At 54.2% G+C, this 16,079-nt stretch overlaps 1 protein-coding gene across 2 annotated transcripts in view; it reads right to left on the bottom strand.

Moving 5' to 3' along the window:
* Positions 1 to 5,296: 5,296 nt before the first annotated feature.
* The window catches only part of LOC114062274, a 12,629-nt gene continuing 1,846 nt past the window's right edge, over positions 5,297 to 16,079 (bottom strand). For both annotated transcript variants that reach the window (XM_027893548.1, XM_027893542.1), the window contains one exon: positions 5,297 to 6,566. In XM_027893548.1, coding sequence (XP_027749349.1) covers positions 6,391 to 6,566 — 176 coding nt within the window. In that variant the 3' untranslated portion in view covers positions 5,297 to 6,390. The remainder of the gene's footprint in view (positions 6,567 to 16,079) is intronic.

Here is a 16,079-nt window from a genome sequence, read left to right on the forward strand (position 1 = left end):
TTTATATCAGCTCAAGGCACCCATAGTGCCAAAATCTGTGTATTCCCCCAAATCCCAGCCCTTGAAGCTGGAGGGTGGATGGGACCTCAAGGTTTTCCTGCCATTCCCTGCTCTGCCTCTGGGCTGCCTGGATAAGGGGTCACCCACCTCCAGGCTTTGCCCAGGCTCATGCAGAGCCAACGTGTCTGGGGGAACACCCCAGGGACCTGCATCTTGCTGAAAAGTGGGTGCAGCAACAGGATGCAGAGCACCCATGGGCTGGAAACAGCCCACAGCGTGGATCCACAGCCTTTCTCCTGGTTTGCCTGGCCCTGACCCTGCCTGCTGCTGCCCTTGGGCTGCTCTTGGGCTGTTCAGTGCCAGTATCAGGTAAGAAAACAAGTAGATAAAGCAGGCAGGATCCCAACCGTGCCAGAAAACACCCACCTCTTTTACAAGAAAAACACCAGCAAGCCAATTTTTTTTTCGAGATATACACAGAGATTAGACTGCCTTAACGAGGCAGTAAAACACTTCACTAGCACTCCTTGCTTGTTATTAAAATGTCCCCTGGGCTTTCCCCTCCCTGCGTGCGGCTGAGCTCCAAAAGGGCCCGTCCCCGGAGCGCTGCAGCCAGTTAAGCGATTTCTGTGAGTTCCTGTGGGGAGGAGGCATGAAAATAACCTTTTCCCAGGGGAAAAATAGCGGGGTCCCCACAGACGGAAGGGAGGTGGCCGAACACCCTTGCTGGTCAGAGGGTGCTTGGCCCCTCTGCCAAACACCGCGGCCTTTGGTCTGGCAGCCCTGTGGCCCCACACAACCCCGTGGGCTCACTGGTGTGGGGAACGGCTGCAGGGGGGGTGTGGGTGCAAGCACAGACCGTGGGGCTGGATCCCAGCGCTTCTACCCTCCTCGTGCCAGGAGAGGGATGCTCCCTGTTGACCCTTGTACAGTTCCCCGCCCAGGTCCCGCACACCCCACGGTTCTCTGTAACCCTTGCCAGGGAGCAGCACTGTGAGCAGAGCCCTGGGCTTGTGCTGCCTGACCCATTGCAGACAGTGTGGGGCAGGAGAGGCCAACAAATGGGACGGGAAGGGCCGGTGTTGCCCTCAAGCCCTGCCCTGTTTTGGCAGTGGGGATGGTCTGGCCAAGGCTAGAGTGTTGATGCTGGCTGCAGAGAAGTGTTGATCCCCAGATCCCTGAGGAGATTCTCATGATGCCAAAGGCACCTCCAATTCAGGACAACATTCAGTCCCATTCCTTTGGGACTTGGCACCCATCTGTCCCCATCACCCAGCTCTCCTCCTGCCAGCATGCCTCACCCAGCCCACTCCCCACGCTGCTCCTGGAATGCCCTAGTGGTGGGTTAAGTCAGCCCGGTGTAAGATTCCTGCGTCCTGAGTTTCAAGTTGGTCTCCAGCTTTTCCTTCCCACAGCCCCAGGATCCCGGGTCTCCAAAGGTGGGAACTTCCTGGAAATTTTGTGCAAAGAGGAGAAGGGAGAGACATCCCCCCGGTGCCTGTCTTCTGCTGGACCTCACAGGGGATACTCCAACTGCCCAGGGCAGCTCAGGCACCAGGTGGGGGTCTCCTGGTAGCCTCCTGCCTCCTCCCCACCTGTGGGAACGCCCTCCTGAGATTCTTGGTATCCACAGCTGAGTGACTGTGAGGCTGGCAAACAAGGGCACAAAGTCAGAGCTTGAGCCAGGAACGAGCTGAGCCTTGGGGAAGTGCCTTCCCGGGCTGTTTGTTCCCCGCTGGGGGCTGGCACCAGGCCAGGCCTTTGCTTTGGAGACTAATCCTCTGGCTTTAGAGCTTCCTGGCACTCCTCGGGAGTGAAAAACAAGCGTGACTGCTCAGGGCCTCATGGGTGTGTGGGCACGGGTGGGTGACAAGAAGAGGCTCAGGGCTTCATTCCCCGCCTGTGCCCTGCTTCCAGCCCAGCCAGGGTGCCAGGAGGGAGTGGTGGCACAGCTCTCCCTTTCCTCCTCCCTGGGTGCTGGGCACCCACCCTGGCCCATCAGCATCTCTGATGTGGCACCTTCTTCCCACTTACATGACCCATTGCTTGGCAAGAGTGCCCCTACACCTCCCACATGGGAACTGGAGCTGGGGACGTCCAGGAGTGATGCCAAAAGCTGTGTGTGCCCAAGAGATGTGTGTGCTCCTGCCACCAGCTCTGCACTCTGTGGGGACCAGAAGAAAAATATGAATTGCTCGTCTGAGAAATTATTCTTCTTTCCCTGTCTTAGCTCAGCCTGACCTAGAAGAAACCCCCTGGGGTGTTTTTTTCCCCCCTGTGGGATGTTTAAAGGGAAAATTACAGCAAATGTGTTGCAAAGAGGCTGTGGGAGACAGGGACCAAACCTGCAAGAGGGCAAAGTGGTGCAGGCAAGGCTGGAATTGTTTTAGGTAGGATTTGCCAGGCTGCCCTCTCTTGCAAGACCCTCTGGTCTGGGGTGAGTGGGCTGAGAAAATTTCATCTGCCCAACAGTGGGCAGTAAAAGAGAAACAGTAAAATGTTAAGAGATGTGTTGGGTTCCTCCTGGCAGGGTGTAGAGTCAGGGGGACTTTTGGCTGGAGAGAAGTAAAAACTCAGCTGATGGAGAGAGAAATGGCAATGGAAACAAAGCAGCTGCAGCACTCCGTGTCCCTTGTTGATGGCTGTGGTCCTGGGGTGGTGACAGGGGCTGGGTGGAGGGACAGCACTGACCACCAGGACAGGGGCAGGAGGTGAAATATGCCTCTCTTGCTCCTGCCCCACTAAACCTCCTGCTGTCTCATTTCACATCCTTTTTCCTCTTTTTCCTCAGTCCCCTTCTTCCCCAGGGATGAAGCCTGGATGGCCCAAATGCCACCCTTGGGTTTGTGGGCACAGGATGGGTAAGGGAAAGCAGCCACCCCAGCACCAAAATGACCCCAGTTAAATGCTGAAGTTCATGTCTTGGGGGTTACATCCCGGTGTGGAGCTTCACCAGCCTTTAAAGCTCATCAGCTGCCCTGCAAAGGGCTCTGCTCCTGAGCTGAAGGGCCAGAAACCCCTTCCCTGCTCCCTCCCTACCTCAGTTTCCCTTTTGTAAGGACGAGGGGCATTAGAAAGGAAAGAAATGCCCAGCACCATGCAGCTCCTCTTGCTCCTGAGGACTTTTTCATGTCTGTGCCATGGAGCTTGTTCCAGCTCCACAAGTCGTGGACGAGAGAAGGGAGGCCAGGCAGTTGCTCTGGTGCTCATCCATGTGTCCCTGTGCATCTGACTGCCTGTCCCTCCTCATCAGAGTGCTTAGACTGGGGAGGGAGTGCACCACTTGTGGCCATCCAACACCTCCTTTTGCAAAGGGATCTCGAGTCCAGGACCAGCCCCAGCTGGAATCCCTGAGCTGGGAGAGAGGTGATGCTGGGAACTGAAGGGGTTTGAGGCAGTTTTTTGGGGCAGCAGCCCCCATTTTGGAGGCTCAGCCCTGCCTTGGGGCAGGAGGGTGCAGGCAGTGTGAGCAGCGAGGATTACGGCTGCTATAAAAAGCACCAGCATCTCTCGCCCCTGCTCCCTAAGGCGCTTAGGGGAGGAAAGAGGGAATTAAAGAGCAACCTCCTGCACTGAGGAGGTGCAGGGACTGGAGCAGCCAGACAGCCTGGCACACTCATCAGATCCCTCCCCCCCTCAGCATCCCCCAAAACTTCCCCTGGACAAAGCAGACCCCAGCACGTCTGCCCATGGACCTTCTCCCTGGGCCCTTGCTGTTGGATGACCAGACTTTCATACCCTGCTTGTTGTTGTGGGAGGCAAGGAGAGGGCTGAGGGGGCCAGCCCAGCCTGGAGAGGGGATCCTGGTGGGCAAGAAGATAAGGGTGCTGTACCATTTGCAGTGGCCTCTAACAAAAAATGTGGAGGTCTCCTTTCCCTGTTCTCACAGCTTCACTCATCTACCTGGTCCTGTCCTGCCACCCTGCCCCAGAGGTCCTCCTAGGGCACTGGAGACATCCTCCAAAAGGCAGCCAGCTGCATGGGTGGATGGCTGGACAGAAGAACACTGAATTCTTGGAGGGACAGGGGTTGCTTTCAGCCAAAAACCACGCTCTGCCTCCAGTGTCCAGAGGCAAAATGTCTCCACAGCCTTGGGACTCTCTGACAGGCTCACAGTTATCCTCAGAGCTCAGCACTAGTGCTGTGTCTGGGGACATTTTTGGGGACCGGTTAGGGGGAAGACAGGTGCCAGATGATGGCGATGATGGCAAAGATGCAGGGATGGGGGGATGTGAAAGGAAGGTGGTGTGGGAAACTGCGGTGTCTGCAGTTTTGCACTGGCTTGTGGCAGGTTCCAGCGGGGTCAGTTACAAAAGCAGGTACAGCCGTGGGGTCCTGTGGAGCTCTGGTGCCAGCCTGGTTCCTGGCACTGACCAGGTGTGACCCCTTGGCTCAGGGAGATGGGTTGGTGGCTACCCTCGCCACTCACGCTGCTGTAACATTACCCAGGGCTCAGTTGGTCTGGGAAATGGACACAGCGTCAGGATCCTTCCTTGCATCCCTGCAAAAGAGGGGCTTCAAAAGACAGGTGCTGACTCCAAGAGGCTGAGGGGAGTGGGCTGACGGCACTTCCTCACCAGCCCCTTCCCAGAATTGAGCAGTCTGGTGGACCCCGGTGCAGGTGGCCACAGGAGGGAGCTTGGCTCCTTCCTTCTGCTCCTGCTCGGAGGACGGTGGCCTCGGGTGGGTGTCAGCCAAGCTGGCCCCCGGGCGTGGGTTGCTGGTTGGTGCAGGAGCATCTCCTCAGGGTCAAGCCATCTAATATGGGACCCGAGGTGTCTCAGGAAGGGAGCAAGAGCCTGGCTGGAGTGGAGGTGGCTGCCTCCTTCCTCAGGGAAGCCTCCACCTTATTTCCAGCAGTCGATGGGTCCACAGTGCAGACAAGTCATGGGGCTGTTTCCTGCAGCTGTGGGGGGACCTGTTGTGCCTAGCAAGTGGTATGTCCCCTTGCCAGGGACCAGTCCCTCTGAGAGCAGTGCCAGTGTGGGACATGTAGTCTCGCTGTCCCTCCCGAGCAGTGGCCAGAGGCACCTGGGTAACCCTGATGTCCGGCCCCTGGGTGTTGAAAGGGCAGGGGAACAAGAAAAACAGCCCCTCCCCATATAACCCCCTGTTCCCCAGAAATCTGGACCTTCCCAGTTTCCCCAGCCCACAGCAGGCTCTGGTGCTGCAGCTCCATTCCCAAGGGCCGACAGTTATGGGATCACCCTCCCCAGCATCCTCACGTGCTGTCGGGGCATCTCTGCCCGGCTCCCCTTCACAGCCCCACAGGAGATGGCTGGCAGGTGCCAGAGCAGCCACGCTACAAACCCAGGGCCAAAATAATGGAGGAAAATGGTGGTGGCAGCAACGCTGTGTCTGATTGGAAATGGTTAATTACTGGGGGGAGGTTTGTGGTAACATCCTGCAAAGCCGACAAAGCCCCAGCGTGGGACTGCTGGTAATGGCTCTCATTAAAGCCATTGGAGCAGGAGGTTGAAACCGCATCCATTTTCCTAAACCCCTTTCAGAAGGAGAAAATTGCTGTTCTAGCCCCTGCTATTCATGGTGTGCTGGGTACTGCAGGCTGAGAAAGGCAGGGCTTGTCTCCCTGAGTGCAGAGGCGGAAGTCTGGACCATTGCCTTTTCTCAAGGTCAGGTCTGCGGGCCATCAGTATAACCTTTTTTTTTTTTAAGTTCAGGAAAGATGTGGAGAGCAAAGGGATCTTCATCAGGAAGAGGCACTGGGACCAAGGAATGACGCCCCTGCTGAAATGGGCTGTGAGCTGGAACTGCAAAACTAAGGGGAGGAATGATGGCCCAGGCAGGTCACCAAAGTACAGTTCTGGATTTGGCCCCTACTGAACTTTCTCTGCCTTTCTGCAGCCCCCAGCTCCCTGCTGTGCCCTGGGCCTGTCCCCAGAAACACAGGTACCCCCATTTCTCTGCTGCCTTCTTTTGTCTCCTTTGCCCTTTCCACCACCCCATTTCCATGCCGCTGGACAGCCCCACGCCAAAGGACCGCCCGGCCTCTCTCCAGCTCATTTGTCTTGCAAGCTTTGCTTGGTGGGTGTATTTTGCATTTGCTTTTTCTTTTTTGCTATTCACAGGACACAAAGAAGGGGTCACAAACCCACGGGCAGATGTCAGGACAGGGCTGACAAGCCTGGGAGAAGGGGCAATGCCACCCACCCCCAGCAAGGTCCTTAAGAGGCAAAGCCAGGGGGAGAGGGCTTTGCTCCACTGCGCCGGCTCTGCCCATCCCTTCCTCTCACTGCCCGGTCCTGCAAGGTGGCTGCTGCACTGTTCCACTGCTGCATCCCTCTGCTCTATCCCTCTGCTCCATTCCTGCTCTCCATCCTGCTGCTCCATCCCTCTGCTCCATCCTGCCCGGCCCGGACATGGCGCTGGTCACGTCTGCTGCGGCAAGTGGCAAGTCTCGCTGATGGCAATGACCACGTCCTGGGACTGCCGGTCCCGGTGCCGCGGCGCCTCGGGCATCTCGCTCATCTCGTTGACGCTGTTGCTGATGCAGTTGATGTCGCTCTTGTTGCTGTTGTCATCCGGGTTGGGGCCAAAGATCCAGTCTGGAGGAGGGAAAAGCACAAAACAAGGCCCCGATTACCTCTGGCTGTTCCCAAAGTCCAAGCCACCTGGAAAACTGCTGCCTCCTGCTACATCCTACCTCTCACTCTGGGTTCTCACCCTCCCAGGAGGGTCCCTTGCCCACCACTGCCCTTTCAGCCCCCTCTGCTCCTGTGGAGTTGCAGTCTCTGCTCTTCCCAGCTCTGGGCTGGTTTTCAGGCTGCTGGTTTCTGGAAGTCCTCCCGGCTTAGGCAAATGAAATCACTCTGCTAATCCCAAAAATGGGAATGACGTGCCTGTGAAGTGAAGTGTGCATCTGGGCTCTCGGGCAATGTATTTCCTACGGTGGGTTTTTGCTGTCTGAAACAGAGGGGACAACTAAATAACTACGTGACATCCAAACTGGACCTGAGGCATGGCTGGGGACGTGGCTTTTCTGCCTTAAGAACGTATCACAGCCAAATCAGGGCTTCAAACCCCCCATAACAGCTTTGGGGTTGTGCTTCTTGCTGGTCACCAGAGCACCAGGACGTGGCTCTGAGCTGATCCAGCCACTCTCACAACCCTGAGGGTGACTGTCCAAAACACAGTGTCACTGCTGGATGGCTGCATGACCAAGACACCCTCTGCACCACAAGGGGCTGCAGCTCAGTGGAAGCAGGTGGTGCTGCTCTCCAAACAGCTATTTTTAAAAAAATTTGGCTGTTTGGGCAGTGAGAGGCCATGCCCAGCCATGATGGGAAGGCAGCAACAACAAGGAAACCAAAGCTGGGGAAATCCAGCCGAGGGGAGAAGAGCCCTTAGAACCTTGTGGTGGTGGGCAGTGGAGCATCAGCACCCCCTGGTTTAGCCCTGCTCCCAAAATAAAGCAGAGAGAGCTGTCAGGAGCAGACAGAAGGGCCAGCCTGGTTTCGCTTTTTCTGAGGGACTCCACTTATTTGCCAGTGGATTGCTCTCAAGAAATAGCATTTCTCTCCTTTGTGGCATGGGGTATTTTCTGTCCCCTCAGGGCATTTCAGCTGAAGCTGTCTGGTGGAGGATGCGAGCTGCCTGGTGGAGCAGGGACAGAGAAATGCACTCCCAGTGAGACGTTGCCTTTCTCATGGGCTGCAGAAAAAAGTTTTGCAGCAAAACCGAGGCTGAATGATGGCAAATGCCATCAAGTGTGAAGGGAATGAAAGATCTAATTTCTCAGCTCGCCAGTGGTGTCCAGACATTTCTGCAGGTGTGAGAAGAGAGACGAGAATGACCCATGGTTCTCTCTGCACTCGGTGTGTGCACTGTAGGTCAAATTTGCTGGCTCCAAGGAGGATAATGCTCCCACCACACTGGGCACAGGCAACATGGCCAGAGAGTGACTGTTTTCTCTTGGTTTTCCTTTTTTGTTTACTTTCATCAGTGCACTAGCAGGGTCTGCTGGTTGTGTGACATGAAGGGCAGGAGAAGAACCACCACAGTTCCCTCAGATACCGCAGTGCTGGCAAGAGTGATTGGGAATCTCAACAAAGATGTGGTCCAAAGGTTTTTGGGGAGTCCTGGGTCTGCCCCAAGTCCCAACTAGGGCATTTAGCTTTCACTTGCATGATCCACAGCCCCATCCAGAGCCTGGGCTCCCCATCACAACACTTCCCCAGGGAAAATCACCCAAGCCCAAAAGTATTTTTTTCCTTTATAGCTTCGATTTTTCTTGGCTTTACTGGATTTAGACTAAAGCCAAACACTCCACCATCTTCTTCCTGGTCTGGCCCTCCAGCCTGGGCTGGGTCCACACCAGACAGAGCCCCAGACTCTTGCCCTCAAGACCTTCCAGGCTCTTCCAGCCCCCGCACAGCCACTTGTCGTGAGGAGAATCCAAAGGCAGTAACAAGATTGCCTCCTACAAATACTATTAAAGGTCTCGGCTTGCTTGCCTTGACGTCAGCTGTAAAACTCCAGTGGGAGCAGGGGTTGGTCCAGCAGGGAAGAAGGGGAATAATCAGTGGGAAAAGGGGTGATGGGTCGCTAAACATCCTGGGAGCCACGGGATGAGGATTGCTGTGTGCAATAGGAAGCAAAGAGCTCAGTGCTGGACGCCTGTGAGTGAGGGGAAGTGGCACTTGGTGGCCAAATGATGAAACCTTGGGGACATTTGCAGGAAGCAGAAGAAGCAGGAGATGGAAGCAGCACTGTGGAAAAGGCAGAAATGCAGGCGATGGGTGTTTTGGGACAGCGCCAAGGAGACCACCAAAAGCCATTTCTATGGGAAAAGGGTCACAATGCACTGTCACCCAAGGGGATGTGGCTGACCAGGGTGCCTGGGGAAGGTGGCTTGTGTGAGGCTGCCACAGTCTAATTCCCGGGTAAGAGCAGGCTGGATTGTACGCGCTAATCCGAACCACTGCTTCCCTGGGAATTATTTCTGGAGCCTGCTGGATCTAATTACCCAGTAATCTGCAGGAAGATGTAATTAGGCTGTCATTAGAGGGTATTTACTGCGATGCCTTTATGATTTGACTGTGTAAGTAAGGAGTGAAGTAATTACACAATTACACGTTATTTGTGGCCATTTATGGCCTGTAACTTCAGCGTGTTGCCATGTGTGGAAGAGGGGAGTGAGGCCCCGAGGAGCTGGCGGAGAATCTCCTGCCAGCAGGACCCTGGAGAAACAGCCATAAAAATGTCAGCACCCTCATCTCCCCTGCCAGCCACTGCCGGATCTGTCCCAGCCACGCACGCTCCTCCCCAGTTTCACCCCATGGCTCCTCTCAGTTTGTGGGTGAGAAACCAAGGTCTCACAGGTTCCCCTGTGGGATGTCTGGAGAGGGACGAGGGAGAAGAGAGAGGAGACCTGCAGATCTTTGGTGTCAGTGGGATTAAATCTTGCTCTGATGGGGAAGGGTCTTTGCAGGGCATGGGATGCACAACCTCACGTCATGCGCAAGCACACGATGTAAACCTCGGATAATGAACCCAACAGGAGGTGTAATCAGGTAATGGAGGGTGGTGAAGAAATGGGAGCCAAGGCATGGTGGTCACAGCTGAAGGTAACTGTAGCCCTTAATATAACCCCACGTATTTCTCTCTCCATCTCTTACATCTGGCAGGGGGCTGAATGAGCAACAAAAAATAGACATAATTGCCACTGAGAAGAAAACAAAATCCGCTTTTGGATCAAAGTCCACATATGTGTTCACGCAATCTCCAGCCAGAAGGCAAGCAAAATCAGGCTAAGCCAGGACACCCAGTGGTCCTGGGACACGCAAGGGCAGAGCTGGGGTGAGCAGGGACCACACAGTGTGCTCCTGGGATGGTGGCACCTCTGGACCCTGGACAGTTGCGCTCTGGAGACAAGAAAAAGCATTTCCTGCCCTTACCCAGCCACTGGAAGGAGCTCGTAGCATATGCTGCAAAATCCAGGGCATGCACTCGGGCACGTCTGTGAATGTCTTGGATAAAAGAAAGGGACAAAGTGACTTTCTCAGCCAGGCTGGGGGAGCAGCATCTAACCCAGAGATGCCTCTCCCCGCTCATCAGGAGCTGCTGAGGCTCAACGTGCCTGCTGAGGTCTGCGGGGTGAATGGAGAGGTGGGAAGTGCTGAGGTGGGGTGAGATCGATACAGAGAGATTGATCCAAAGCAGCTGGAGAGAGGAGATAGAGCAGACTGAGCAAATTAGGAGTTGTGGAATAGCAACCCTCTTATTATTATCATCCCTAAGTAGCAGAGTAATGTGGCACAAAACTCCCCTGCACTTCCCTGGCTCTGTGAGAGTCTTTGACAGCACCGCTGGAAGCAGACACTTGAGATGTGCTGTATTTTTGGGGGCAGAAAAACACTGGGGTTGCCCAGATGTCACAGTGTGCCCTCCTTGTTCCGGCAGCATGAAGGATGGCCCTCGCTTGGAAAACCCTTACAATGCAGGCAGTAGGGAGAAGCGTCCTGCTGTCTGTGTGCAGAGGGGCACAGGGATGCTCTACCCTCAGTCTCATCCCAGTGGGGGTGTCCAGGCCCCCTGCATTCATTGGTGACAGGGTGGAATGTCCACGAGGCACTTCAGCCATTGGAAAAGAGACATCCCCAGCAGAAGAGCAGAGGGAGGCTAAAATTTTAATGGTGAATGAGACATTCACAGTCCCTGCAGAGATGGAAACAAGGAAAGGAAGGGGTAGCATGTTCGATGAACAATCAAACTCGTGCTCTAATTTTGCTTTAAATGGATCTGGGTGTGAAAGCAGCTGCTAAAAAAGCCCTTTTCCCAGCAGCAGGAACAGAAGCTCCTTTTTCTCTGAAACGAGTCCTGACCCAGCAATCACATTGTGCTCTGCAGCGAGGCTGGACCAGCTCCGGCCAAAGCATTCCCGACGGACATGAGTTCAAGGATATCCCTCATGTGTTTGACAGGATGCAGCATTCGCAGCTGGACATCGTATCTGTCTCATTTGCAGGACAGCCTCTACTTATCCATTAGCAAAATCAGCAGATAACTCCCAGGTTTGTTCTACTGAAAAACCTGTGTCTGCCCCTGGCAATAGTAATTTGTTGGCAATTCCCTTTTCTCCCAGATTCACGTCTTTCCAAATGAACTTTCTGGTGGGGTCTGTTCTTCCTTCCCTGTTTTGAAGAAATTTGTTAGCTTTGCTGTGCTGACTGAGTCAAAATTGTCCTGCACCCCCAGCAACATGAGTACGCTGCTTTGCTGATAGACATGTGAGGACACTGTCCCTCCACAGAGCTGTCACCAGTGTGAAGCATCTGGTGGGGTAAGGGTGTGACACGGAAAAGGCATTCAATCAGTTATGACATTCTCTTAAAAACAGCTTCTCTGCACCAGAACAACCCTGGACCAAGCCTGAATTTGATCCCAGTTCCATCCATTGGGCAGCATTGCTGCTCCAGAGAGTGGGTCTCAGAGAGGTGATGATTCAGATGTGATGGGTGGGAGGCTGGCATGCTCCTGGGAGTGGATATTTGCTCTCCCTATCCTCCAGCCTTAGATGTTCTCCCCAGAGGCAGAGCCAGGATGGCCAGAGAGCGAGGTGGAGTTGTGGTTGGTCTCAGCTCAAGAAAGACCAGTGCTTGCAGAGGAGTAGAAAGGCACAGTCCTTGCCCCAGGGACCTGACAGCCCACCACTGGACCAGGCAATGGCAAGAATGGGAATGGTGCTGTGGGATGGCACATTCCCAAGGCCAGCCTTGGTCCATCCTCAGCAGCGCGTGCTGGAAGCCATTCCACTGCTCCGGCTTTGTGCTTCAAAGGTTTGGCTGCAAACGCAGCTATCCTGCAGTGGGGCCACCTCTGCCTTCTTTCTGCAGGGCAAGGCCACTGTGGCCACTTGTTTGGCCAACAGCTGCAGCCTGTGGCCGTGGCAGTGCCTGTGTTGATGTGGGGATGGGGCATCTGCCTGTTAGTACAGTAGCTGGGAGTGGGAATTAACCCAGTGAAAGCCACCCTACGGCAGCCACTGCTAGACATCAGCGCCCATAAACAGCGGCTAAGGAACCCCTGATATGCCCCCATGCACCAGAAGGGAAACTGAGGTGGGGTGTTAGTGTCAGGGTTGGGTTAGCACTGAGATGGAGAAACGGAAGGGAACATGATGTGGTATCTTCTTTTCCCACAACTTTGGGAAGCAAAGGAATCATCCTCAAAACAAAGCCTGAAAAGCAGACATGTAAGTCCTCTCTGATGGGTCTAAGATGCTGTCTGCAATCCCTGCCTTGGGCTGAATTATCCTAAGAGCCCTGTGGTTCTGCGTGGAGCAATTAAAAGTGGATCCCAAGTCTCTGCAGGATCACCCAGCAACTATTTTCAGCAAGGCTACATTCATGCACAGTTTCTTTGTTCAAGGAGACCGTTTCCTAAAGAAGCCTGAAATGTGCCAGTTAGAGATAAGGATGAAAAACAAAAATACAGCCAGTGAGTCAAAAGGGCAAAGAAAAGAAGGACCCCTCTCCAAGAATGGCGCAGGGTTTTGAGCAGTCCCAGGGCATTGACCAGCACAGTCCCGCCGGTGTCAGTGAACCCACCCTGCCTTGCCCCAGCTGGACAATTGCCTTGGGCCCATTCCCAGAGGAAAAGTTTCCTCCAAGGTCTCCTCTGGAGATCAGCAACCCAGAGTTGACCTCAGCTGAACTGGATGACACCAGTGAAGGTCTCCCTGCGAAGCATCGCTCCCCCACAGACCATCAGACCCTTCCCGTGTGGTTCCCGAGCAGGAGCGAGATGCTTTCCCCTTTCCCGGGGACCACACGCGTGCAGTCTCCATAGCAACAGCTTTGTTTCCAGTCAAACTTTTTATTTTTTTCCCCTTTTTCCTCCTTTTTTTTTTTTTTTTTTATGTTTAAATAAGGGTGCTATTCAGTGAACTGCTGGGGACGGAGGAGGGAGGGCAGGCTGATTCCCAGGGATTGCAGTTATTAGGCGCTTCGTACGTTGGTGACAGGCTTGTCATTTGCCAAGCCGGCTCTTCGCCGCAGCGCCGGCTCTGGCAGCTCTCCAGCGCTTCCGAGTTAAGCAGCTTTCCAAATGCTTCGACCCAGTTTGCCTTAACTGGTGGTTGGGTCTGAGCTGCGCTCCCGCAGGAGCCTTTCTGCCTCCTCGGGGGGCTCGCATCCATCCCCAAGCAGAGGAGCCTGAGGAGTTTGGGGAGAGTGTTCAAACATGAGACTTTGTCAGCTCAGAGAAAGTGGAGAGGGATCAGAGAGAAATTAAGCTATTTGGGGCTCTCCTTGATCAGGTCCCTCCAGGAAGAGCTGAAGAGGGGCTCTTTCAGAGCCCTCTTATCCATATCCAGGTGCTCTGCCTTCCTCCTCTCTGACAACGCATCTTTCCCCCTCCTCCAACACAGCCTCCTGTTTTCCACTCCTCCCCACCCTGCTGGGTATCACAGCAGTGTTCATCTCCCCCTGGGGATGCCTGGGGAAGCTCTGATTTTTTAAGAATCATCTGCAGGAGAGGTGTCAGTGTCTCAAATATCTGTTCAGATTTCACAGGGGAAGAGCTTGGCAGCATCCTGAGAACCCCCCTTTGCCATCCCAAACCAAGCCCAGCGCCTGCTTCCCACAGTCCCTGTGAGTGTATGGGGCCGGGTGATGCTCTGACTTCCCAAGCCATGTCTGACAAGCTGTTACTGAGGAGTCAAAATCATCCTTGATGCCTCCAAGTGACTCTTTAAAGTGGCGATTAACTATTCACGCTTTAATCTCCCCGAAACAGGCTCCAGCCCTTTGGCATCTTATTTCCATCTCTCTCTGTATCCTTCCAAATATGGTTAGTGCAGAAATGCTGATAGCAGAGGTTGGAGCTGCTGCCGAGTATATAAATCCAGGCATTGTATTAAGGCAGCTAATAGGCCAGCTTCTTATTTACTGTCCCTCGCACCCTCTGTCCTGTCCCTAAAGTAATTTTATGCAAACTCATTCAAATGAAACCTTCTCTTTAAAGGCTGTTCCTTGGCAGTGTTAACCAACACAGACTCGTCCTCTCTCCTCTGAGGACTGGGCTCATTTTGAGTGTTATCAACTGTGGGAAGACAGGCCCGGAGTGCTAACTAGGATGAGCTGGAGGCAGCCTTCGGCACTGAGCGGTGCTGCTGGAGTTCGGGAAATGCCTTTTCCTCTCCGCCTGGATGGGGGAGAAGCTCACATCTGGATTTCTGACCCTAACTTTGGAGAGGTGTTACCTCCACGCTGGATGAGAAAGAGAATGCGTGCTCTGCCCTCAGCAAGGGTGCTGAACTGGGAAAGGGCTTCTTCCGAAGTAGCAGGGAGCGGGCAGAACCCGGGGCTGTCCCTGTGCCTGTCCAGCCCTGGGATGGCCGCTGTGCTGCGAAAGGCTGTGGAAGACCCTTTGCAAAGGGCTTTGCGAGGAAGGGGCACCCCTCTGACCTCGTCCCACGCAGAGGCTAAAGCGAGAGGTCACCAGGGAGCATTGCTGCTGAGCTGGAAATAGCAGAGTCAGGGACACGGGTGTCCCGGACTGCAGCTGCAGCCTCCCTCCCTGCCCACAGGGGCATGGCATTTATACCGATTTTGGCCCTACTTTGCAGTACCCAACCAAGGGGTGGGTTTGAGCACTCACATCTGTGCTCTCATGCATCATGGACCCAGCAGCTGGGGCAGGGGGCACTGTGACTGGACTGGACCCTGCTTTGGGGGAGTTTCTAACCTGGTCTGACCTGGTCCTTTGAGCATCTTGGGGCAGCAGCATGCGTATTTTTAGGTGCTGTCCCCACTTCCTGTCTTTGTTAGGAAGGCAACGCTAAATCAGATGAGTGGTAGAGCTGGGTGATGTTACAGCCCCAGAAAGCTGCTGATTAAGTGTTAAATTTAACACTTAATATATCCTTTCCCTTCCATCTGGAGCGAAGAAAGACTCCTCAGCAGCTGCTCCCTGTGGTTTTCCTGACTGAGCTTCATGTGACATCCCAAGTACTGCACCCTGCCAGGAGGCTTGACCTTTCTTGTCCCAAATACCTCCTCCCTAAATCCCTGTGTCCTGGATCTGCCAGCCCTGCCTGGTCATGATCCTCTTCCCAAGGAACTTGACTTGCCCTCCCATCAGCAAGGTATGGGTGCTGCACACCCCACAGGCACCGATGGAGTTTTGGCTGGCGCGTGTCTCCTGTGTCCCAGGAGCAGGGAAATAAAGGGAATCGTGGATGACCATGTGGATTTTGTTCCAGATGAGTGTGAACTCTCTCCCACTGCAGAGATGGAGCCTGCAGGGCTTTGTCCATGGCTCAGAGCAAGGGTGTGCAAAGGGATTTTAGCTCTGCTCCCCTGAGGAGGACATTGCTCCCCCCAGCTTTTGTAGGGTATGCAGGACCCAGAAGCTTAAACCCCTCTGAGGATCCCTCCTGGACCCCCATACAAGCTGGAAAGCTATCACCAGCACCCTGCAGCAAGGCCCTGACCCTCAAAAGGACATGGTGAGCTGGCTGTTGGGGCCAAAAGTACTGAAGATTAAGAAGGGAATCAGGCACATTTGCACTCCCCAGCCTGACCAGCCTTACAAATCACAGGCCAAAATCACTGAGGGCTTGCCATAAGCAGCCAAGCCCCTCTGTGTTTACCTCTGCCTACACCACAGCCTGACCACAGCAGCCAGCAGAGCATTTGCGCTCCTGTCCCCGACGGCGAGGGACTGTGTTCATCAGCAACAGGATGAAACCAAAGAGCCAGGAAGTCAAACCTCACAAAAATGTACATTCTTTGAGCCATTTGTTGCAGAGGCTGTGATGGCTATGCTAGGGGCTGCACAAGGGAGCCAGACTGCTGAGCTGTGTTTCCTAGGAGTTTGTGGACTCGCTGGTGTCTAATAAAGGGTTAAGCTCATATGGCAGCTTTTCTTTCATAATGCACTAGTGGGTTGTTATCCTGTGTTCAGATATTTGTTGCCATGAAACTTTTCATGTTGGAGACCTATAATCCAAGCTTAGTTGGAACTGGCCAAAGGATTTTACAGTCATTTGGCAACAAAGATGTACGCACATAAACATTTAAACACATGCACACACGCACAAGCTTTGTTTCTTT

This window comes from Empidonax traillii, unplaced genomic scaffold (assembly GCF_003031625.1).
Source record: "Empidonax traillii isolate 1590-97213 ecotype Southwest subspecies unplaced genomic scaffold, ASM303162v1 scaffold15:size5535645, whole genome shotgun sequence".
NCBI classification, from domain to species: Eukaryota; Metazoa; Chordata; class Aves; order Passeriformes; family Tyrannidae; genus Empidonax; species Empidonax traillii.